Genomic DNA, 23,900 nt, shown 5'->3' with positions numbered 1-23,900 from the left:
GTAAAGGTACACTAGGTGCTAGTAGTCTCATAATTATCAAATCCTAAAGCTTTTACCCAAGTGGTTTCACTAATTAAGGACAGATGAAAAGCACCTTTCCCTGCTGCCTTTTGACAGATTTAGTGGATCGTCAAAGGAATGATTACCCAGGCAAGCAGATCTAACTGCCATGCAGTTTCAAAATAAAATTGCAGTAATTTAACAACAACAACAACAACAAAAAAGCAGCCTCAAAGTGAAATGTACTGCCACTATGGCTTTTTATCAAACTCCACCTCTGAATGTTGATTTCAGTCCTGACCGATCTCTTCTGAATCTCACTCACTGAATGTGCTTTCTCTCACCTGTGAAGTGCCTGCTACCACAATGTTTGCCTAATACAGAATGCACTTAAATGTCAGCTCCTCATCCCAATATGTAAGGCACTGAAATTTTTATGTGAGTGGTATTAGTTCCTATCCAGCTAGGTTTTGGGCAAGGATCATATATTTCGTTTGTGACCTTTACCTCTTCACTGGCACCTAGCACAGTGCTTGGCACACTGATGATCTTCATTAATCTATAGAACTCATCAATACCTGCTGAAAGGTTCTTCCTGGTTCTTTACTACAGGTTAGCTCAATTTCATATAATTAACCCATAACACTGAACCCAAATCACATTAATATTATACATATATGTATTATAGATGTTAAATCCTAATGTTCCTTTTATTAATATTTAGAAATGGTGGAGTTTTAAAAATGTCTTCATAAACTTCTACATAAATGAGAATATAAATTGACCTCTCTCTGCCAGACAAGAGTCTACTGAGAACCTGTTTACCAAATCATTTTTTAGAAATGACGGTAGCTGACAATATTTAGTCCCAACCTAAGACGTAAGTTCTTGTCCCTTAATACTGAAACCCAGCTTAAATAAGCAGATAAGCAAGGTAGAGTGGGTTAATATTAGTCACTGGAAAACTGCTATGTAGAAAATGCTATAAACATAAATGTGTGAGGCACAGAAAATCTTTATTGCCACAGGAAGCAAGTGCATTCGTCCCACCTCACCAACAGCTTGAAGAGTCACAAAAACGTGGACATCGCACAATAAAGTGTAAGAGACTCGGGGAGAAATGGTCCCTTGGACTATATTGGCTGTAATACTGAGGTAACCAATTGACCTTGTTCAGTGAAAATACCTCTAACAAAATGAAAAAATCAACTAGTTATAACTTCCAATTCACATATACAATTCAAATAAAAATATATATTATTTGCTTTAATGTATAGCAAGTTTAATACATTAGTGTTTACAAAATAAAAACTGTATTCTACTGAAATTTTTCTTGTGCTTCCACCTTATCACTAAGCTTGAAAGACTAGAAACATAAGATAGTTAAGGAAACTTATTATGAATTTAAAGATGCAATCTGTGGGTCCACAACGAATGGATAAATATTGGAAGTTGGAAGATTACTGCATCTTTTAAAATTGTGGCTTATGAAAATCTACAAACTTGACTGTAAGACACAATTAAAAAAAAACAAAATGTTTCAAAATAGATTAGAATACAGGAAACGTTTCATGAAACTACTGAGATACTAACCAGTGCTATGGCTAATATTAAAAACTGAACAGTCTATTGAAATCGTACTCATACTATTTCTATACACAGTGAACAATACAACCACAATAATCAACCTCAAGCTAGCAACAAAGTTGCAAGGTCCATAAGAAGCTTCTTCAGTGAGCAAAACACTATGGTACAATTAAAACATTTAGGAAGGGGAAAAAAGCCTTTTAACAGTATAAAAGTTGTTTACTGGCGTTTCCTACTGTAAAGTACTTCTACAAATTAAAATGAAGAAGCAATTTATATACGTGACAGTGATCTGAGACTACAGTGCAGACATTTCATCTAACATTTGGCTGACAAATTTTAGTGTAACAGATTATGACTTAATATTTTTTACAATTATGATCTAGAGCAGAACTAAAAACAAAAAAACACATACTCTCTTACACTCAGAGTCAATACACTCTTCTCAGTAATATCTGGGTTTAGATGCATCTGTAGGAAGTAGGTAAAGCTGTCAGTTATCTTCTCTTAAACCAACAGAAAAAACGTATATTGGCAGATGTATGTTGTTTTACCATTATGAATTCCAATGTGAAATTCTCGTAAGTATGCAAGTAAATTATTAACATGTAAGCACACTCCCATATATATGCACATGGTCCATTAATTAAATTGGGGGAACTAAAAACATACTGTCAAGTTAAAATAAATTTTAAGAAAAAACTGCATTCATAAATCTCAAAGGTGTAGAAAAATGAAATCGTAAAATAAATAATGAATATAGCTGTCAACTAAACTTCCATAGAAATATGCCTACAGATGTGGATGCAGTGATTGTCCACACTTGTGATGGCTGGGTGGGAAGACATTCCCTAGTGAAAGCATCTAGTCTCTCTGACTTCTCTACATAGAGAAGACTTTCTGGATATAAAATAGTACTTAATCTGTTACAGCCTTTGTTAACAGCCACCATCTTTGTAACATGTAGGGTTAACTTACTGTGTCTTAATCTATTTAACACATTCTGAAATATCAATGTTTAAGTCAAAGCTTTTATACATGGGTCCACTTATTTCAAGTTCTCTGTCCAAGCAATAGCTTCCTATCTTTGAAACATCTTAAGTAGCTATTAATACAATCTAGGTCAACTAGTTTAAGATATATTTTCTACTCTATTGCTCATCTTTTTAACTTTCCTCCACTCAAGTATTTATTGTGTAAACGTGCATTGATAACCAGATGTTATATGACTGAATGCTAAAAATTTCCTGTTAAACAAAATCAGTTTTATCAAATATTAAATCCACAATATTTTCCTTGGCTTAAACTGAGTATTCGCTTTCTATTTTTCCACAATCATTGCAATCTTGCCAATAACTACATCACTTAAGCTTTCTTTTTCACAACTGCAGGCAAAGATTCTAAACTCTGACATATATTTACGTTAAACACACAAAGTAGACAACAAAATTTCAAGTAAAATAAACTGTATCCACATCTATTAGACCAAACAGGTCTCAACATCTAGATTTTACTTCTATAAATTACACAAATACATTGTACATTCTTAAATAATGAATGCTTACAATATTGATTTGTAAGCCTTTCCATATAAAATGACTTAACACAGGAATGTGAATGAATCAATATTACTGTTATAGATTGCAACACTCTTGATTTTCTCTTTTGTGGCTGTTGTTTTATCTTCCTGGTTTCCACAGACTACCGTACCAGTCCTTTTGCTTTGGCTATGAAATCTGTTTGAGCTGAATGAGGCAACACTGGTTATTAAGGCTTATTTCTATGATGGAGTATTATCCTTAAATCTGATGCCATTTCCAGAGAACGGTGAGAGAAATCACAGCTATCTTGAATCTTCAGGCTCTGTTTTGATGACTTTCTTTTCTAAGGTAAAAGCTGAATGAGGGTAGTCTTTTAAAATCCCAAGGCTCTCTACATAAAAATGGAAACAAAGTAAGTTGATATTTTAATCAATGGACTACAAAAATCAAAGTTTTAAAACAAACCCCCAAACTCCATATCAAATAGTATCAACTATTCATGATTCTGTAATTCCATGCAAAATTTTTGTTCATAGAGCTGTTAAGAGCTTGGATTCTGGATTTAAATTTCAACTCTGCCAATTACTAGATGTATACATATAGTATACATATGTATACTATACATATGTATACTATACATATATGTATAGATGTATACATCTCTGGGCAAGTTATACACCTCTCTAAGCCTTAGTGTCTTCATTTATAAAACAGGAATAGTATCTACATAAAGTGGCACGAAAGTTAAATAATGAAATGCACATAAAACATTTAGCATACAGAATATATTAATTTTTATTTAATGCTTGATCCAACATGATAAATATATAAAAGGAAGCTGATTATTCATAAATAACTGTTACTGGTTAAAATATTTACCATCAATGAAGGAATCAGACTGAAAAATATCTTCATAACCTTGGAACTATTTTTTAAAGTTCTTCTGACAATGACATATTAAGGTAGGAGAAATAGGGATAAAATAATGAACACTATTTTCATGAGAAATCATTCCATGGAGTTCTATGTGTACAGTTATTTCAACCATATACAAACACTACAGAATAACAATCAAATGTAACCTTTATGTAAAGTACAAATACTGGGATATATGTACACACACATATACATGCAAACGTCCATATCACATACACTCACACCTTGGATTCTAGAAAGTAATCAATACTAATAGCTTATCTGAAATTAAATAGCTCAATTTATGAATCCTCTCTATCTAAACAGAAGGGGATTTTAAGTTCCGCGTAAGAGTAGTAAAAAAAAGTAGCTACTATTTATTGAATTCCTGCTGGCTGGAACAGATAGTGTACGATGCAGGTACACTATCTTGTTTAATCCTCATAACTACCCTACGAGGCAGAAATTACTTCTCTTTTACCAATGAAGCAACTGAAGGACGAGTACTTAAGTAACTCAGTCAGGGTCACTCAGTCAAGTATTGGTGCTAAGATCTGGACCCAGGCTTGCACTATATGAAACCTGTATTATTCCTATTCAGTTAAAAATAAAGAATAAGGTGGCCGGGCACAGTGGCTCACACCTGTAATCCCAGCACTTTGTGGGGCCGAGGCGGGCGGATCATGAGGTCAGGAGACTGAGACCACGGTAAAACCCCGTCTCTACTAAAAATACAAAAAATTAGCCAGGCGCAGTGGTGGGCACTTGTAGTCCCAGCTACTCGGGAGGCTGAGGCAGGAGAATGGCGTAAACCCGGGAGGAGGAGCCTGGAGTGAGCCGAGATTGAGCCACTGCACTCCAGCCTGGGCGAGAAAGCGAGACTCCATCTCAAAAAAAGAAAAGAAAGGAAGAAAAGAAAAGAAAGAAAGGAAAGAAAAGAAAGGAAAGAAAGAAAGGAAGGAAAGAAAGGAAAGGAAGAAAGAAAGAAAAAGAGAAAGAAAGACGCTTTTTCAGGCATTTCTTCATTCGGTTCTACCTAAAAACCTAGATCAATTATATCTCTATGTAATATATCTCCATGAAATATGTAAATATGCCCCATGATGAGACACATGATCAATGTAATTGGAGTATTCCTGTTACATAGAGTCTTCTAAGGAATATAAATTGGTAAAAAGTCGTTTTTTGTTCGTTTTTGAAAAAACTTTAAAGATCACTTTTTTTGTGTTATGGAAAACATGAGACCAGGATGTCATCTTTTTAGGATAATTTCAATTTCCCAACCTCCCCTTGACATTATTAAAATGGCTACAATCAAGTATGCAATAGCATGCTTTAAAGTCACAGTACCAGAACATTATTTAGAACTCGTCTTTTTAGCATCTGCTACCAAGAGTATGATCTAAAATTGAAAGACATAAATGCTCTTGATAACACTTTTTTTCTAGTAAATACACAATTCATTCTATCTAGATAACAGATGTAAAGTCAGGTTTAATCCTAATGCTTGTAAAACTACATTTCCCGCTGACTTACAATGCAAATTTGGAGCTATTTATTTGGCTTTAGCTACCTCATCTATAAAATCAGTGACTTTGATTAAGTGACTCCTAAAGTTACTTTAACTCAAAGACTTGAATGATAACAGATTCTTTCAAATTGTGCTGGTCTCTAATGCTTTAACTAGGTCTAACTCACTTTACTTGGATAAAAATATGTAAATATCTAACTATGATAAGGAGCTGCTCATCCTTTTATGGAATTCAGTTTACTTCTGAAATATGAGTATCACCTCCAAAATACATCTGCATGAAAAGTCTAGATTTTGATACACAAGGTTTTCTCACTGTCAAAGCAAACATGTAGTCCATCAATTTCATATTATGTTATTGCCAAAAAAGGTAGTAACACAACTCAAACCAGCCATTTATTATTAAACTTTCATATAAACATCACCATTCATATAATGGCTAATCAAAGTAATCTCAACTTTCATGAGTTTTCCCTGTCATTGTTGGGAATATGAAGTTTGCAAAAAGACTAGTGAGAGCAGCCAGTGTTATGGCAATCTACCACTTCCAAGGGGAGAAAAACTGACAATTGAGCATCCCTTATCCAAAATGCCTGGGACCAGGAAGTGCTATGGATTTTGAGCTTTTTCAGATTTTGGACTATTTGCATTACACCAAAGGTTCAGCATCCCAAATCTGAAATGTTCTAATGCGGGTTTCCTTTGAGTGTCATTCTGACACTCAAAACATTTTGGATCCTGGAGCATTTCGAATTTTCCAGTTAGGGATACTCAACCTGTAGGAACACTGTCAGTAATGACTTTTTTTTTTTTTTTTTTTTTTTGATGGGGGAGGAAATAGAACAGAATTTAAAGATGCTTTTATTCAAGTGTTACCCTCTCATCATATAGCACGTTCTCACCTGATGAGTGGGACTTTGCCTCACTGGGGTAAAGTCTGCTCAGCTCCCCATCCACCACAAAATGATGGGGTTGTCTGTTCTGTAAATTAGGCATTCGGAGATTCAAAGGTCTTTCTCCTAATGAAAAGAAAAAAGAAATATGCATAATATTAAAAACATACCATGGTTTTTCTTAAAAATAAATTTTGCCTGAACACTCCTTAGGAAAAAAGTGAGGAGAGTCAACGAGCACTGAAGAATTTAAATAAGACTTGGAAAAAACATTTTAAATAATAATTTAAGAGGAAAATGGCAAGTCATTTCATGCCAGTCCCAAGGTTTACAATTCTGCCAGGATATTTTTAAGAGCTAAACAAAAGACTGAGAATTCCTGTGAGCATTCCAGTTTTGGCATATAATACATCTCCTCTATAAGGTATTTTCTTACTAGAGCAACCATTTTACCAAGGCATGTCATTTAATCATATAATAACAAGTACTAGAAAGACACAGAAGGCTTCAAGCCAATTAAAGATTAAAAAAAAAAACTACAGCAAAATCCGTGAAAAAACAGATTTAGCACAAATATGGGAAAAATTATATACCCAATCATGTTGTCATGTACTGAAATCCATCACATTAGCAAATTGTCACCCCACACTGAATTATCCTGGTGTCACAAATTAGAGTCACCAAATCTTTAATAATTGCCTTTGCTTCTTAACTGTTAAGGATAATTGGAGAAGTTAAACAAGACCTCAACTCAGAGGTTCCTGTAATATTTTTAAAAGGAAGAACTTTCTTCTCTTCCAGTACTCTGATGTGTTGACACATGTAATATTTCAGTCCATGGCTGGAGAATCCTTGTTAAGATGGTATCCTTACCTAGGAATCCTTTTATTTTTTTACAATAATAACCACTCTCTAGAAAAGTATAACAATAATATATAAAAAGGAGGCACTATAAAATTATTTTTTTTCTTCAAACACTTATTACTATTTGAAACTAGAGGATATATATAACCTGTACATCTCCCTCCACTACATGTAAGCTCCAGGTAAATAGGGATTTGTTCCCTGCTGCATCTTCAGTGCCTAGGAGAGTGCCTGGCACATAGGAATTGCTAAAAAAATAAAATGCCTGTTGGTTGGGTGAATAACAATGACTTGGGATTTTCTTTATGTGAGGATGTGAAAAGAATGAAGTACTTTTTAGAATGGTAAAAACACTCACGAATCACATGGCTTTCTAAACCTGAGCTGTACTCTGTCATAACACTTTAGATGCAGTCACCATATTCTTTTAAGAGCCAAATGCTGTAAATTTCACAAACTTGTTTTTGAAGTCTAAAAAAATATGAAGTTTTGGTCATTTAAAAAGGATAAACATCTCTCCCGGAATCTGCTTCTTCGGGGAAAATAATCTGTACTGTTGACATCTCACATTCCCACCAACCCCTACAAAATAATACATGTCAATCTCAGGTGCCAACTGCTTAAAGATTAAAAAATTTACAAATTAAAATTTGCAGGATAAATTATCTTTTTAGAAAAATGAAGAATTCAAAAAATAATTTTGATAAGAGAACCTGTAAAATAATCTCTACAAAATATCGTAATTTAAAAATCAGCCACTGTCTTCTGTTTCTCTTTGAAGTGCACATAGTGGCCCTAAAGGCATAGGATATTCTAAAGATGTACCTTGTCCATCTGAGTTATCGGAAGTCAAGCCGTTAGGACTGTGCTCTTCTGAGCTCTGCCTGTAAAGCCCTGCAGACAACCTCCTCTCGGCATGCTGCAGTCTCTCATAGCCAGCTTGATTGCAAAGGAACTCCATCTGCTTTGCCATCACCTTTTCAGGCTGCTAGTAAGTAAAGCAAAAATCAAATCAGTAACTGAAACATTCTAGATTTTTTAATGGTTTAAAGATGCCAATTTCAGACTCCAGCAAATATATTTAGTATTCATTAAAATTAGTTCACACTTCATGTGGTATACAAATTCCATAAATATGCATAGATGTCTATATCATCATGTTAAAACATAAAAGGCTGGATATTGTACAAAAGATAAAAGCTTTCTTCTCAATTCTTTCAAGAGAATTCCATGTCAGCTCAAAAGCAACATAACCTTAGCTTTGTTTTCCAAGGTACTAAGTCCTTTAAAGGATTTTTTAAAACAGAAATCTAAAAGCAACAGCAACATCTGCTATAAACTACTTCTAACACTTGGGGCGAAATCTTGGCATTTTTATTTTAGGATCTGGCAGTACACAGACTCTGATATGATGACAATATGTTTGGGGGAGAAAAGGTGTAAAACGGCTGTCTAGAAGAACAAGACAAATACACTTCCCACTAAAATTAAACAATGTAAATTATGCAGAAAAACATCAGTGCCAGTAAGCATCTTTACCTTCATCATGAAATGAAACTGCAGTATTTCCCAACCAATCATAAAAAGGCATATTTTAAATATACAATTAGTCAACTGACATATAAATTTATCTCTGTATGTGTTTTATAAGTTCCTTTTCAATGCACTGCTCTAAATTACTTATATGTGATATTCAGAGCAGTGTATTTGTGGTATTTTGCCAAGGAGATAATAGTCAAAATGCACAGATATGAATCACTACCATGCTATATAAGAGAGTAGGACAAGAAAGCTGCTATATAAAATTGGTTACAAAATGCCCTGATTCACAATGTAAAAATCAGTAGGTAAAATATATTAATTCACAGAATAAACATGATAAACACACTATTTTTCTGAGTGCATATAAACCAAATCAAAAGTAACTACAACTTCATTTCATTTGAACTTGTTACTAAATTGACAAAATTTAAATAAGCATATCTGAGGTAAAAAATGTATTTTTCATCCTAACATGAAAAAAACAAAACTTAGCAGTACTAAATTTGATCAAAAGCAACTTATTACAAAGAAGCTGTTCAACAGGAATAAAAGCTTACAGTGCTTTCTAAAAGATGATGTTTGCAGAAAGCATTTTAAAATTTTAATTTCAGTATACAGACAAAATTAAATAACTTAATGGCAAAAGCACCTGAAGCCACATATTCATTTAACAGTTTTTCAATAAATATGAATTTAAAAGATTTAACAATAATTACAATGTTGACTATTAATATTTTATTGAGAACTAGTATTATTTTATCTCAGAGTTGTATTACACACAGCCATGGTCAACATGGCTGGTTTTCCTGATTATCAAACTGTTTAAGTTTTCTTGAGTAGAGAATCTGTCTCACTTCCTACAAAACTACAAGAATAAATAAGTAGCACCATATCAGATTCCGTTCATAAACTGAATCAAACCAAGTTGTTATTGCTTTCATGTTGATACAGCTGTGGCTCAGATGACGTTTTAAAAAACAAACGGAAATAAAAAGTCAGGCCTCAGATACTTAAAACTGAAGCTAGTTGAAGTAGTCATTTATTTTTTAACCTTCAGATACTATTATGGAGTAATAACTGGGAGTTTATGTTACCTGTGAACTAAGAGCTGCAAGTTCTTCACTCTTAGCTCTAGCCTGCTGGAAGAGTGTTTGCACAGAATCCTGGAAATCTGGAAACCCATCCTGTGGGTCAAATAAGAAGTCCTTTATATTTAGAGTTTGTAAATAATAAAATATTATCAAAAACTTGAAAATAAAGCAAACTCTTAATCTCACTACCTGAATAATCATGATTAAGATTTTAATGGTTATAAAATCTTTCATTGGTTATAAAATATTTCATTTCAGCCTTTTATGAAACATACATTATTTTCTACAGCTGTAACTTCAGTAGAAACATAAATAAGATGAAAAATGTCATCATTCCTATTGTTTTACACTGGAAAGAAGGCTTTATGATCATTGATAATAATGGTTATATAACATTTCACCTAGGCTGGGTGCAGTGGCTCACACCTGTAATCCCAGCACTTTGGGAGGCCAAGGTGGGCAGATCACCTGAGGTCAGGAGTTCGAGACCAGCCTGTCCAATATGGTAAAACCCCATCTCTACTAAAAAAAAAAAAAAAAAAAAAAAAAAAATTAGCTGGGAGTGGTAGCACACGCCAGAAATCCCAGCTACTAGGGAGGCTGGGCAGCTACTTGGGAGGCTGAAGCATGAGAATCGCTTGAACCCAGGAGGCGGAGGTTGCAGTGAGCCGAGACTGCACCACTGCACTCCAGCCTGGGTGACAAAGGGTGATAAAGTGAGATTCTGTCTCAAAAAAACAAAAACAAAACACACAAAAAACATTTAACCTAGTGGGGGGTTTGATTAGCCACTATCCTCGCATTGGACATTTTTTATTCTTTTCCTAATTTTTGGTTTTATGAAAAACACTGCAAAAATATTTTCATGGAGATAGCATTTTCGATAGCTTAGATTATCTACTACAAAAGATTCCCAGAAGCAGAATTACTGCAGAGATGATATTTTTGTGCCTTATGTACTTTCGTTAAACCTATAGAGGGCCTTTACTAGTTTATCATACCACAAGCAATACATGACAATTTCCTTGTCAGCACTAAGAATTCTTGTTTTCTTAATTTATGCCAATTTATCTATACTTTTGATACTCAAAAATCATTTAATTTTTATATGCCTGTTTTATATGCTATAGTTGTACATACTTTTATTTTGTGATTTCAACTGTTGCTATAAAGTTTAGAGAAATTCTGCTTCAGAAATTTGGTTCAGTACTCAAATCTACCCTCTAATTTTTCTAAAAGTTTGATTTGTTTTTTAAATTTAACCCTCTGACCTATCTGAAATTAATTTTGTTACATGAAATGTGGCTAACGATCCAAACTAAATGTTCTTTAAAGTGCTAACCAATAATCCCAACCTGAATTGCTCAAGGATTCCTTCATGTTGGCTTGTGATTTCACCTTTATCATATCCTATGACAGGAAATGGAGCTTTGGAATTCGAAAGGCCTGTCACCACTCACTAGCTATGTGACCACTGGATGAGTAACTTAACCTTTCTGAACTTCAGTTTCCCTATAGGAAAATTGAGGATAGGAGAACCTATCTATTAGGATTGTTGTGAGGACCAAATGAGATAAAGCAAGTGAGATAATGCCTTCAGCATGTAATAATTACTAAATAGGTAGGTATATCAATACATACTAAATTCCTATAATAAATAGGGCCTACCTGGGGGCACTGGATAATACTTCAACTTAAATTACTTTCATTTTATACTTGGTATTCCACCTACTTTTTTCAAGGTTTTCTTTTTTTGACTGTTTATTGCTCATGATCATTATAACTACAAAATATCATGACAGCATGGTTTTAGTAACTTTAGTGAAACCTCCTAAAGGACTCCTCACAGAAATTAGCATTTACAATTAAACTCCAAAACATTATTTCTCCCCTTCTTTGATAAGCTATGTATTTGCAGCAGAGGGCAAATCCTTAAAAACCAAAGTTCTTACAATACACAGCAGAAAAAGATGGAATAATGTAATAATAACAAAATATTTTACCTTATTTGGGATATAAGATAGTGGTTCAAAAATTTTCCCCCATCAGGGTCTTTTCAATAAATTATTTCTCCACTGCAGATTTCTTTCAAATATTTTATCTATCAAAATACATTCCCCAAGTAATAACTAATTTGCTATTTTTAAAATTCAAAGACATGATATAGAGCCAAGAGCTAATAAACTTAACATCTTAAGATGGTCCTATGTAGCTTTATCATGGGCCAGTATGTAATTAGCACTTTTGAAGTGTTGAAAATAGCCACTCTTCTAGGTTTCCATGTTGGCTCACAGATGTGTATGGAACATAATCATAAAATAAGCTAAAATGAACTTCATATAAGTGTATACAGTCCAAGCTAAATCCAAAGTTCACTTTTTCTTAGCCATTCCAGTTTTCTTATAAATAAGTTTTCTTATTTATTTAGACTGAAAAATCCAACTTTCTCTTTAGCAAAGCCCCACCCCACTGGAACTGCTTAAGTTCTCAAGTTCAGTGAGGTAAGCTAGTAGAAGAGTTAGAACAACTTCAATATGAGCGGTTATCATTTTCCAGGGGTCTACAATATACCAGTCCCTATGTTCTATATTTTATGTTCATTATTTCATTTAATCTTCATCACAGACAAGACTGGGTTTCCTTTTTTTTACAGCTACAACACTAGCTTCAAAGCCTATGCTCAGTCCATAAATTCAGAGTTACTACCTTTATGAAACTCACAAGAACACAGGCATTTCTATAAACAGAAATTATAGCTCTGTTTTTCATAAGCTGGACGGGCTTTAACTATATGACTTGCAGAGTTCAAAACCCAACTCTACTACTTATTTGCTGTGATACTGGGTAGATTATTTCATCTCTCTGTGTCTATTTTCTCATCTATAAAATGGGGATAACAATAGTACTTAACTTGCAGAATCATTTTAAGGAAGCAGAAAATTCATGAAAAATGCTTAACACAGTGCCTGGCCCACAGGAATTACTTGATAAATGTTTGTTACTGATATCTGTTAAGTTCATCCAAAAAGCCACCAGATTTAATCAGAGTAAAGCATCACACTGGGGAAAAAAGAGAAATTTTATGGACAATTACAAAGTATAGACATCTTAGAGAAGGAAGAACTCAACATTTAATACTAAAATCAACCAGAGAATATTAAGCACATTCGTGGGGAACTATCTCAGTGAAAAGAACACTGGAAATCTAGAAACATGTGTTTATACATTCAACAAAAATGTCGCATCCACCCAGCTGATTCATACACTGTACTCAATATGGGAATACAACGTCAAACAAGATGGCCATGCCTCAGGCGCTCCTGACAACACAGTCCAGGGAAGGAAATGGACGGAGACCCAGAGCACAGCAGAGGGCGCTGTGGCAGAGCAGCCATCCCAGAGGCCAGGGTGTCTAGGCTGAGAGTTCTAAAAGAAAGCAGCTGGTACAGATGCCTGGAGGCAAAAAGAACAGGGCACACTCTGGGAAGCCGGAAAATATTCAATATACACTGAAAAAGAGGGAGTGGTGAGGGAAGGTGGAAACACAGGGCCAGATTCTGTAAGCCCTTGTAAGCTATGTTAAGAATTTTAGATTTTATCTTAAATACAAAGAGAAGCCATTGAAAGTCTCAGGGAAGAGACTGATCGGATTTGCATTTCAGAAAGCCCATCACATGTGAATGTGATGGGGAGAATGTACGCGGAGGAGGGGAGTTCAGGGTGGTGACAGGGACACTGGTTAGAGGGCTGCTGGTGAAGGCCCAGCCCTGGACAGTGGCAGGTGCCGCAGAAATAAGGCAACTGAGAGTTTGGTTATGACATTCTCTAGAATAAGGAACTCAAGACCACGAGGTCTGGGAGGGGCCAGAACACTGATGAATTCGGTTGAGCTCATTTGCTAGTGAGACCTCCGTGTGTAGATAAGCCAGGTAAGCAGGGGCAGTGAGTGTGGAGCTTGGGGTAAAATCAAGGCTGGAGACCCAGATTAGAGGGTTATCAGTTCATCAGCAGAATCCGAGTGGAGTGCACCAATCAGAATCCCCATAAGCCCCAATGCCTCAATACTGTTTCTGGAAGAACTTGCAGGAGAAAGGTATGATCTAGTCATTTCACATTAGGAACCAGCTGTGTGATCTCAGGCAAAAAAGTAAACCTCATTATTTCCAGTGATCCAAATTTTTAAATTAGGATTACACCACCTGTGTATCTGCCCACTGGAAGTTTGTGGGGATTAAATAAAGTAACGCAAATAAGTGAACCTTGGAAAAGTACACATTGCCATACAAATACATGGTGGCACTAAAGTCAGGATTATTCAACCATGAGAATACTGAAAAAGCTGGATGGGGGAACCTCAAACTCTACATGTGAAAGTTGCTAGAAAATGGACACTATTCCACCATTAATAAAGATAAATAAAAGCCTAAAATAAGTAATAAATAACAATATCCAAAGTAATCAGTGATTTCTCTGCAACTGAGCACATTAGTCATTATTTACTCCTACAGTCTTGACAGTTCACTGTGGATGGAAAAACTACAAAATCGAGTAGCTATCACTGCATGTCACATAAAGTAGATTTAAGGTCCCCAAAATATATGACTTAGAAATAAAAGTAAGAACATTCCCAAGAAACTGGTCTCTTTCACATTATGTGTGGTGCACAATTTCGTTATGTCTCGTAAGCTTGTTTCCCAGGCACCAGCTAGCTGCACCATGCTATGAGCAATCTATCTCCATGTCATATGTTTGGCTGACGCCATTAATCACAGTGTTTCCTTGCTGACGAGACTCTGGGTCTGATCACTGAGAAAATAAAAGCTATGGGATGGAGGCTGGTGCATGACCTAATTACTCTCATCCCATTGGTCTCCATCCCCATGCCTCCTCATCCTTTCTGCCGAACACTAGCAAGCTGCTTTAAAGCCACTGCTTAGCTGTCTCTAGATGACTTGTTACAGCAGATGTTCTCAACCCCACATGTGCATTTTCCTTTTTTCTAATCACACTTTCTGTATGAATAGCATATTGTAATGCTTCTGTTTTTCTGATCCAGAGGGGAAGAGTCTACGTCAAATTAGACCAACTTTCTTTTCAACAGGCTTAGTAGCAGCGTAGGTGGATATTCTGAACCTCTTTCCTCCCCCTTCCTTGCTCTCCCACCCCCACCTTGCTGGAACTGCTAGCAGATGTTTCCTTTAGGTCTTTCTTCTTCAAGCCCCAGTTCTCTGACTTCCTGGGCTCTATTAACAAATCTCATTTCTTTCATCCACTTATCTCTGAATGCTTTGCACCTCTGACTCCCACAGGGTCAAGAATGCTGTCATTTCCCATCTCTGCCCAGTCTCCAGCAATTTCAGCGAATGAAGAAAACTCAAATGAGAAACAGCACTCAGTCCAGTTAGTCAGCTGCCATCACCAAGTCTGAGACTGTAGCTTTATATATCCTTCCTCCCTTCTAAGATGTTACTTATAACATTGGAGTTAATAACAAATTTGTTCATGGAACTGAATGTGTTCTTAATGAAAAAGAAAGGTTACTAATTGAATTCACTTTTAACTAACATTTTAAAAAATTTAGGAGAAGACAAGAGAGCCAGGGACTTTGGCTCTTGATTTTTCATTTCCTTGAATGAGCTGTCAAGCCACCTTAAATATGTTCTTTCATAGGTAGGACATAAGGAAATCAAACTAATTTTTCTGATTTACTCTGTGTATCTTCCCAACACAAGGTTTTTACTCATAAACAATCAGCATATCAAACGAAAATTTCTTATATTTAAATAGTTTGCAATTTACATTGTTAAATTTTCTACTCAAAACTTGTAACTGTTTACTACATAAAATTTCTTGGATTAGAAAATAATAACTGCCACTATCCACCCTTTTCAAAGACTACCAGTCCTGCACACATTTTGCCCTTCACACGGTACTAGGAGGAAAGGTATAACCCCAATAGTGTTTTTTTCACAGGTAAGATGCTTTGTGAATAATCATTAGCACCTAGGAAGGTGGTACTGCTTTGACATTCAGGAATCAGACATAGATAGGAAGCCCTGGCTCTGCTACTGGATAGCAGTTTGGCAACACAGGTGAAGATACTGAGCCTGTCTGGGTCTCTCCTTGGCTGTAAAATGGAAATCATAAAGCCTCCACATAGGTTAGACAAGAATGTTTGTGATAATGAATTCCAAATGTCTAGTAGGGACTGATACAAAATAAAAGCAATACAAAGTAGCAATTTTTACAATTGCCCCAGAATGAGAAGATTTAATTAGATCTAATTCAAAAGATAAGTAAGAATAAACAAAATCTATTTTCATTTCAGCTGAAAGTGGACTCACAGAGGGCTGTGTTCCAGTGGACATGTTATTCATTCCGTCTAAGCAGAAGGATTCCAACCTCACTTACTAACTAGCTGAAGAAACGTTTCCCTAGAGATTTCATTCCAAATGGTAGGTTCCCTAAGGCACACCTAAGCTAGCAGGCGATCTTTTTCTCCATGTCCATCTCAAATATTCTAGGAATTAAAGTTCAAAATCTGTTTTTTAATGTTTAACATACCCTGTAAGGAGGAACACTATTTAAGGACAACAGATTATCTTGATTACTTCTATGCAATGTGTATACTGCTATTTTTTTTTAAATCAAATAAGTAACTAACTATCCTTTAAGGGGGAACAACCTACTACATAAATAAGAGCTTTCCAGGTAGAAAAATCAGACAAGTCAATGAATTATAACTTCATTCCACCCAAGCCTTCATGTATAGATCAGGAAAACACAGTATTTAGGAACGAAAGATCTTACTGAGCTTGAACAAAGCACTACTTGTATTAGTGTACCCTAATGCATTAATAATGACAAGCAAAAAAAGTTTCTCTTTCCTTTACATGTCAAATTATTTTGATGTTATTTTATCTGCTCAACATTACATTTCTTTTTGTTCACTGTAAAAATTGTTTTTAAGATGGAAAAAGCCAGCAATCTGGCACGTATGCTTATTGTTATAAAGGATTTTAGAACGCTTAAAGATTTGAAAAAAGAGAAAAACTTGTCTCATTAGTTTGGGCTTTGTAATTAGAAATCTGTTACACTTTAAAATGGGCTAAGCTTAAGTTTATTTGTACGTTACTTAAAAACTTTTTTTCCTTTGTTTGAGACAAGGTTGTGCTGTGTTGCCTGGGCTGGAGTGCAGTGGTGCAGTGATTCTCCCACCTCAGCCTCCTGATTAGCTGGGACTACAGGCGCATGCCATCATGCCTGGCTAATTTTTGTAAGGATGGGGTTTTGCCATGTTGCCCAGGCTGGTCTCAAACTCCTGGATTCAAGCAATCCACCTGCCTCAGCCTCCCAAAGTGCTGGGATTACAGTCATAAGCCACCATGCTCAGCCTTGTATATTACTTTCTTTAAATAGAAAATAACAAGCTGAGAATCACAAGAGAAAGACTCAAATGAAATAAGAGAAAAAGTATGTTAAAAGAATTCTAAATTCTTTCTAGTTTTATTTATGAGGTCCTTTGTGTCAATCACATTCCCTAGACAAACTTATTGTTCTCTAAACATGCTTAGTATTTTCTTACCTCTGTCTCTGCCCATGCTAGTCTATCTTTATAATGCCACCCCAATCCCCTCCCCACATCGCTACCTTTTGAAATTCTACCCTTCTTTTAAAAACCCAGCTCGAATTACACCTTCCCAATAGTCTCCCCTGATCTCCTCTCATACCAGAAATTCTCCCTCTCCCCAGAAGCCATATAGAAGGTAGACATAAAGCACCAGTACTTGGTGAAAAGTTTTAAGGGAGTGGTAACTTTATACAGCCAGTACTATCTACCTCATAACAGCTTCCAGAAATAGTTCTGGTATCTCAAATTTGACTTATAGTACAGCACAGACAAGGATTCATACCAATACTATATATTTTGCAAAGGATTACACCATCTACATGTGTAGGTATACATACACACAAGACACACACATGTTCAAGAGATACTGATGACCTGCAATACACAAGTGCTTTTTAAGAAAGAGGAACAGAACAAAATTAAAAACAAACCAACAACAAAAAAGTGAGCCACTGTCCTAAATTCAAAGGTGTAGTTACTACTTATTTCTGGGAAACGAAATCAAGAGTCTAGTGTCTATAAAAGCATTTAAAGAAGCCTGGGGCCGATTGTCACTTGTCTTATTTAGGAAGGGTTAGAAGAGTTATTCACAGGGAAAAGTAACACTGATTATCTTAATTTTGAATCCAGAGCTGTTCAAGTGGCTTTGTGACCTCCAGTAAACCAATAAACTAACCATATAGAACTATAACTCAAGTATCTCTAGTGGAGTATATTTAAAGGAACAGAAAGGTCATATCTAATGTTACAGCCCAACACTTTGTGCTTCTAATAGGAAACTGAAAGCACTGTAATGAAATACAAGGCCTCTGAGAGGGTCAGAAAGACTTACCAATAAAACTCATCAAGAAACAACTGCAGCTCAAACAGTCCATGAGATTCATGATCACAATTTTCAATATTTAGTGACCTCTAAAGCTAGACAAGTGTGGCTTAAATGTGAGCAGCCTGAATCATGATCACACTTAGGGCCAATGGTGAAAAATAGATAGAGACGTATTTCTAGCCTAGCAACTGACTAATTTTTTGGCCCCTGGGTAGTTTCTGTGCTTTCTTTCCTCTCAACCCTCCAATGGCACATGCCTTCTTAGCAGTTTCTATGTTCACCTGCCTTTCCCTTTCAGTGGCAGTGAGTCATTAACAGCCAAATCCACAAGGACCCTCTGTTACCTGTTATCTGGGGGAGCAAGAGATAAAACATCTCACTAGTTACATCATCTTTCAATGTAGCCTTTTAGATAATTTCAACATTTTCTGAGTTAACCATCTTAAACATTATTCCAGAGCTAACAGTGAGGTAGGTTACAAATATAAGTACTTTTTTGGGGGTAGAGACAGGGTCTCCCCATGTTGCCCAGGCTGGTCTCGACCTCCTGAGCTCAAGCAATCCTTCTGTCTTGGCCTCCCGAAGTGCTGGGATTATAGGTGTGGGCCACCATACCCAGCCCACATTTCTTTTTTTAATGTGGCTTTTTGTTTTTGACAAAATACTTCTCTTCCTTGAGAACCACTGCTTTCGGATAAAGTGTTTATAAGTCAAAGATGCTTATCTGCAGCCATTCATTATTTCATTCTATAGATTTTATTAAGTGCCTATTAGGTGCAACGCTGTTACAAACTCTAAGTATACAGCAGCAGATTACAGATAAGAGACCTATTCTCATCTAATGGGGCAGACTGATAATAAATTTAAAACAAGTATCTAACAGTTTCAAATACTGGCGAATGCTATGAAAACAAACCAGGAGAATAAGCCTGAGTGTGATTTTGGGGAGAGGGTGCCCCTTTAGAAAGGGAGGCAGGGAAGTCAGGGGAAACTCGGCTGTGACTTGAAGCCATCTAAAGAAACAGAAGTCTAGGTAGGGGGAAAACAGTGAGTGCTGAGGCATAAATGAGTTTGGCATGTTCAGGAACAGAAAGTCAGTCAGTGCGGCTGGAACACAGTAAGAATGGAGAGTGTGGCAGCAGACAAGGTAGGAGATGCAAGCTGCAGTCAGATCATGTGGGGTCTTAGATCCTTTAAAAAAAAAAGTTTAGATTTTATTCCAGGTACAGTAGAAAGCCACTGAAAGGATTTAAGCAAGAAAGGGATTTATGTTTTTATAAGATAACTCTGGCTTTGATATGAATAAAGGATTACTGCCATATAGATACTCTGTAGATATAACTGATGACAGAAATTTAGGGTGGTCAAGCATAGGTTATTTGCTTTAACTTGAAATTAAATAATAGGATGGCTAAGAGAACACTGACCTCCATCCCCTGCCTAAAACAAAAAGAAAGGAAGGAGCCACCTGACCAGATTTCCACTCTGCTGCAAACTAGACTTTTTAAAAAGTATTTGTAAGAAACAATAGTTCTGAAACCATTCTATAGTTCTGAGAGTCCTAAGTATGTTTTTCTTAACTCCCACCTTACCACTTGCAAATCTAAAATCAAAAGAGCAGCCTCAACCGTGACACTCTAAAAGAGGCTTTAGTTACAGTAAAGTCTCTGTAATTTATAGCTACTAAATTATCATTTCCCTTAGATAGTTAATATAAAGAAACGAAAAGTTAGCTCCTCTGTATTTGATGACTAATGATGTAAATACAACTATAAAAGGAATGGTTTAACCCGTGAAGTTTTAAATCTGTAAGAAACACCAATTGCAAATCAACCTTTGATAAATTGACTGGACTAGTCACCACAGTTTTCTTTTAAGAATTTCCTGGGACTAGGCATGGTGGTTCACACCTGTAATCCCAGAACTTTGGGAGGCCAAGGAGGGAGGATCACTTTAGCCCAGGAGTTTTGAGTGCAAGACCAGCCTGGGCAACATAGCGAGACCACATCTCTACGTGAAAAAAAAGTTTAAAAAAATTTTCCTTGGTCTGCTAATTCAAATTACTGTAAATATTGTATTTCAAGGTAACAAAATTCTATATTTTTAAAAGATTTATTGAAAGCCATTTTTCACTAGTTTATGGGACCATCTTTTTTGTCTGACTAGTTAAGATTTTGCTTGATCTTAAAACAAAAGCAAATATTATCAGCATAAGAAAATGTAACATATGACCATACCTCCACTTTAATTCTCTTTGGGGATAATTCATCTCTTTCTCCACATTTTGACCTAAGGGAAAGGGGAGAGAGAGAAAAAAAAACTTGAGAAAGTAACTGATTTTATTCCAAAGGCATCTCAGCCTATAACCTTCCACCAAAACATATACCCTGAAACTCCAACACCAGAAATGACATATTCATAATGAACATTAAAATAATGAAGAAAAGATCTTTCATCATTTCCAAGTTAACACTAGGGGAAGGTATAGATACAATTATACATTTTAAAAGGCCACTACCTAAGAACTCACCACCTCTGGCTTTGGTATGAAAGCCACTCAATAATTTTTTTTTTTAAAGATGGGGTCTCACTATGTTCAACCCAGACTAGCCACAAACTCCTAGGCTCAAGTGATCCTCCCACCTCAGCCTCCCAAATTGCTGGGATTACAGGCGTGAGCCACTGTGCCCAGCCTAGCACTTAATAAATATTTAATGATCATCACATAATGAAAAAAAAATCAAGGAGGATATCCCTTTATGGTTCAGTAGGAATAATTTAGGATAAAATGACTAAAATGACCACTTAAGATGTATGTTTATGGCTACATGAGATTAAAATGCATTTTGTCTATCTACAGAAACTACAGATGTATTTACCCTAACCCAGCAATTTCTCTGCTGGGAAAACCTATCCCAGTGGTACCTACATATATATATATAAAATGATGCTCCATCAATGGTAAGACACATAATTATTTCATGTACCACTATGAAATTAATTAAACTATGACAAGCCATCAACTACAAGTTATACTTCAATATAAAAGATTTGTTAAAATGTGAAAAAGTACATCTCAGAATCAACAAAACATATTATGTATGATGTTATTTATTGTGGTTTTACAATAAAAGACTAGACACAACCCCAGTAGCCATCAATAGGGGCTAAATGAATCACAGCACATCCACACAATTCAATACCATGCAGCCGTAAAAAAATAATGAGGGCACCTTAGGAGTCCAAGGTGGCTTCTAAATTATGTAAAAGTGTTAACATATTTTAAAGTACATTTAACTTTAAAGGAAAGGTGAGCCTAGGCATGGTGGCTCACGCCTGTAATCCCAGCACTTTGGGAGGCCAAGGTGGGTGGATTACAAGGTCAAGAGATCGAGACCATCCTGGCCAACATGGTGAAACCTCGTCTCTACTAACAATACAAAAATTAGCTGGGCATGGTGGTGCACGCCTGTAGTCCCAGCTACTTGGGAGGCTGAGGCAAGAGAATCGCTTGAACCCGGGAGGTGGGGGTTGCAGTGAACCAAGATCGAGCTATTGCACTCCAGCCTGGTGACAGAGCAAGACTCTGTCTCAAAAAAAAAAAAAAAAAACGGAAAGGTGAAGGTAAATACTAGAGGAAATGGCTAAAAATCGGTGAAGGCAGTTGCCTCTGGAACATGGAGCTGAGAAGCGGGAAGGCAGAGCACAGGAACCGTTGAGTTTCACTGTTAGCCTTACATGTTATACAACTTCTTGAACTGTGGACATGTATCACTTTGATTAAAGAAAATTATTTAAATAAAGTACTCAGAAAGAAAATAGTGTATAATACAATGAAGAAAATTAAAAATCAGCGAATCAGCTCTTGATTATACAACTCCAAAAAAAAAACCTTATAAATAATCCCATAGAATGTTGCTGTATATTCTTACCCTGTTCACTTAGTCTACATGATTTTACTTGTCAGTTATAAATACGTAGGTACTGACGTAGGGCAGAAAATGAAACTGCTGTGAGTTAGGAAAAATAATGGTAATGACGGCAAATGCCTATAGTGCTGGTTTTCAAACTTAGGATGCACAAGAATGCTCTGGGATGCTTGTGAAAGTTCAGATTCCAGAGTTCCATCCCCAAAGAATGTGATTGATTAGGGCTGGAAAGGGTGCTCAGAATGTGAATTTTCAACAAAAACTTAGAGTTACTCTAATGCAGTGGTCATCTGCATCCAGAGAAACAGTGGCAGGCACAACACAATGCGGGCTGGAAATCGGGGTCTGTGTGGAATCAAGTGAACAAAATCAAATGGTCCTATCCTGTAGACAATGCTTAAGTAAGGATAGGGTGAAGAAAAATATGCTATGTTTACATTAAATTTTGAAACCACCATTGCTTTTTAACATCACGTTTTATTTCAAACTTGTGTTCCATAACCCATGTGCTAGTAATAGAAGTATCTTTCAATTTTCCCTTAGATACTAGTCAATAGAGTCGTTTTACATATTCAGCTAATCTCATCAGATTCAAACACCTTGCAAAAAGGACCATTCTATTTCCTCAGAGTTCAACAAGTTCATGTAGTTAGCGGGTGTACAAATACGTCTATAAATGCTGTCTGACTAAATCCCCTCATCACACTCAAAACCAAAGTGTGTGTATGAGAGAAGAATGTTTAAAACCACTACCAGAACAATGCTATAGTAACTAGAGAATGATGCCTTTCAAAAGAGAACAGCGAGAATTAAACAACAAAAATCACCTTGGCAATGTTTTCAAAATCACTGCATTGTTTAGTTTCATAGAACAATAATCATACTTCTACTTTTTCAGAAATGCTTATATTCTATCAATAGATGATGTTTCGAACTCTACTTCTCTCAAGCAATGCAAAAATACTGACGATTAGTTAAATACTTACTTGGTGGTTCTGTAAGTATATTTATAGGTGACTTCTCGAGAAATCTGTCGAGCCAAGGCAAAAAGCTCATCTCTTCTTGTCAGCAGGGCATTATCCTTCACACAGAGTTGAGCAGCCGCTTCATTAACCGTGAGCTGGATATCCAAAACAGAGTTTCAAAATTAAGAACATTTTAATTTCATCAAAATGCAAAAGGTTTCACTTAAAATATAAGAATGTTACACCATTATATAATGGAATCATTATTCATAAAAATCAGAATGGTATTTATTCCTAATTATGCCTAATGCCGAATTTCAGAAGAAAACCAACTCATCTGCCATCTCACAGAGCCCAAATTAATCATAATAGTCATCTTGATTTTATTTATTTATATCCTTTTTTTGGTTAGATAGGAGAGTTTATAGATAACAAGGAAAATAAAAAGTAAAAAATATTCTGCAACTCGCTTATAAAAAAACCCAAAATATTAGAATACAGGATTTGCTGACACCATTTCTCTAACCAAAAATGAATGTAGATGGTCTGACAGATTTTTTATGAACTGACATGAAAATTCTTAAAA

At 35.8% G+C, this 23,900-nt stretch overlaps 1 protein-coding gene across 16 annotated transcripts in view; it reads right to left on the bottom strand.

The window, feature by feature from the left end:
* Window positions 1-997: 997 nt before the first annotated feature.
* Window positions 998-23,900, bottom strand: part of NAB1 (NGFI-A binding protein 1) — a 44,066-nt gene continuing 21,163 nt past the window's right edge. For 9 of the 16 annotated variants that reach the window (XM_063791384.1, XM_515992.9, XM_063791389.1 and 6 more), the window contains 6 exons: window positions 23,336-23,469; window positions 20,658-20,709; window positions 9,968-10,057; window positions 8,157-8,319; window positions 6,477-6,593; window positions 998-3,519 (listed from right to left, as the gene is read on the bottom strand). In XM_063791384.1, coding sequence (XP_063647454.1) covers window positions 3,431-3,519; window positions 6,477-6,593; window positions 8,157-8,319; window positions 9,968-10,057; window positions 20,658-20,709; window positions 23,336-23,469 — 645 coding nt within the window. In that variant the 3' untranslated portion in view covers window positions 998-3,430. The remainder of the gene's footprint in view (window positions 3,520-6,476; window positions 6,594-8,156; window positions 8,320-9,967; window positions 10,058-20,657; window positions 20,710-23,335; window positions 23,470-23,900) is intronic. The other 7 variants (XM_063791385.1, XM_054680030.2, XM_009443887.4 and 4 more) reach the window with 2 other exon arrangements.

Source organism: Pan troglodytes, chromosome 13, assembly GCF_028858775.2.
Source record: "Pan troglodytes isolate AG18354 chromosome 13, NHGRI_mPanTro3-v2.0_pri, whole genome shotgun sequence".
Classification (NCBI taxonomy): domain Eukaryota; kingdom Metazoa; phylum Chordata; class Mammalia; order Primates; family Hominidae; genus Pan; species Pan troglodytes.
Note: the sequence above shows the minus strand (reverse complement) of the source record. Positions and strands in the feature narration are given on the sequence as shown.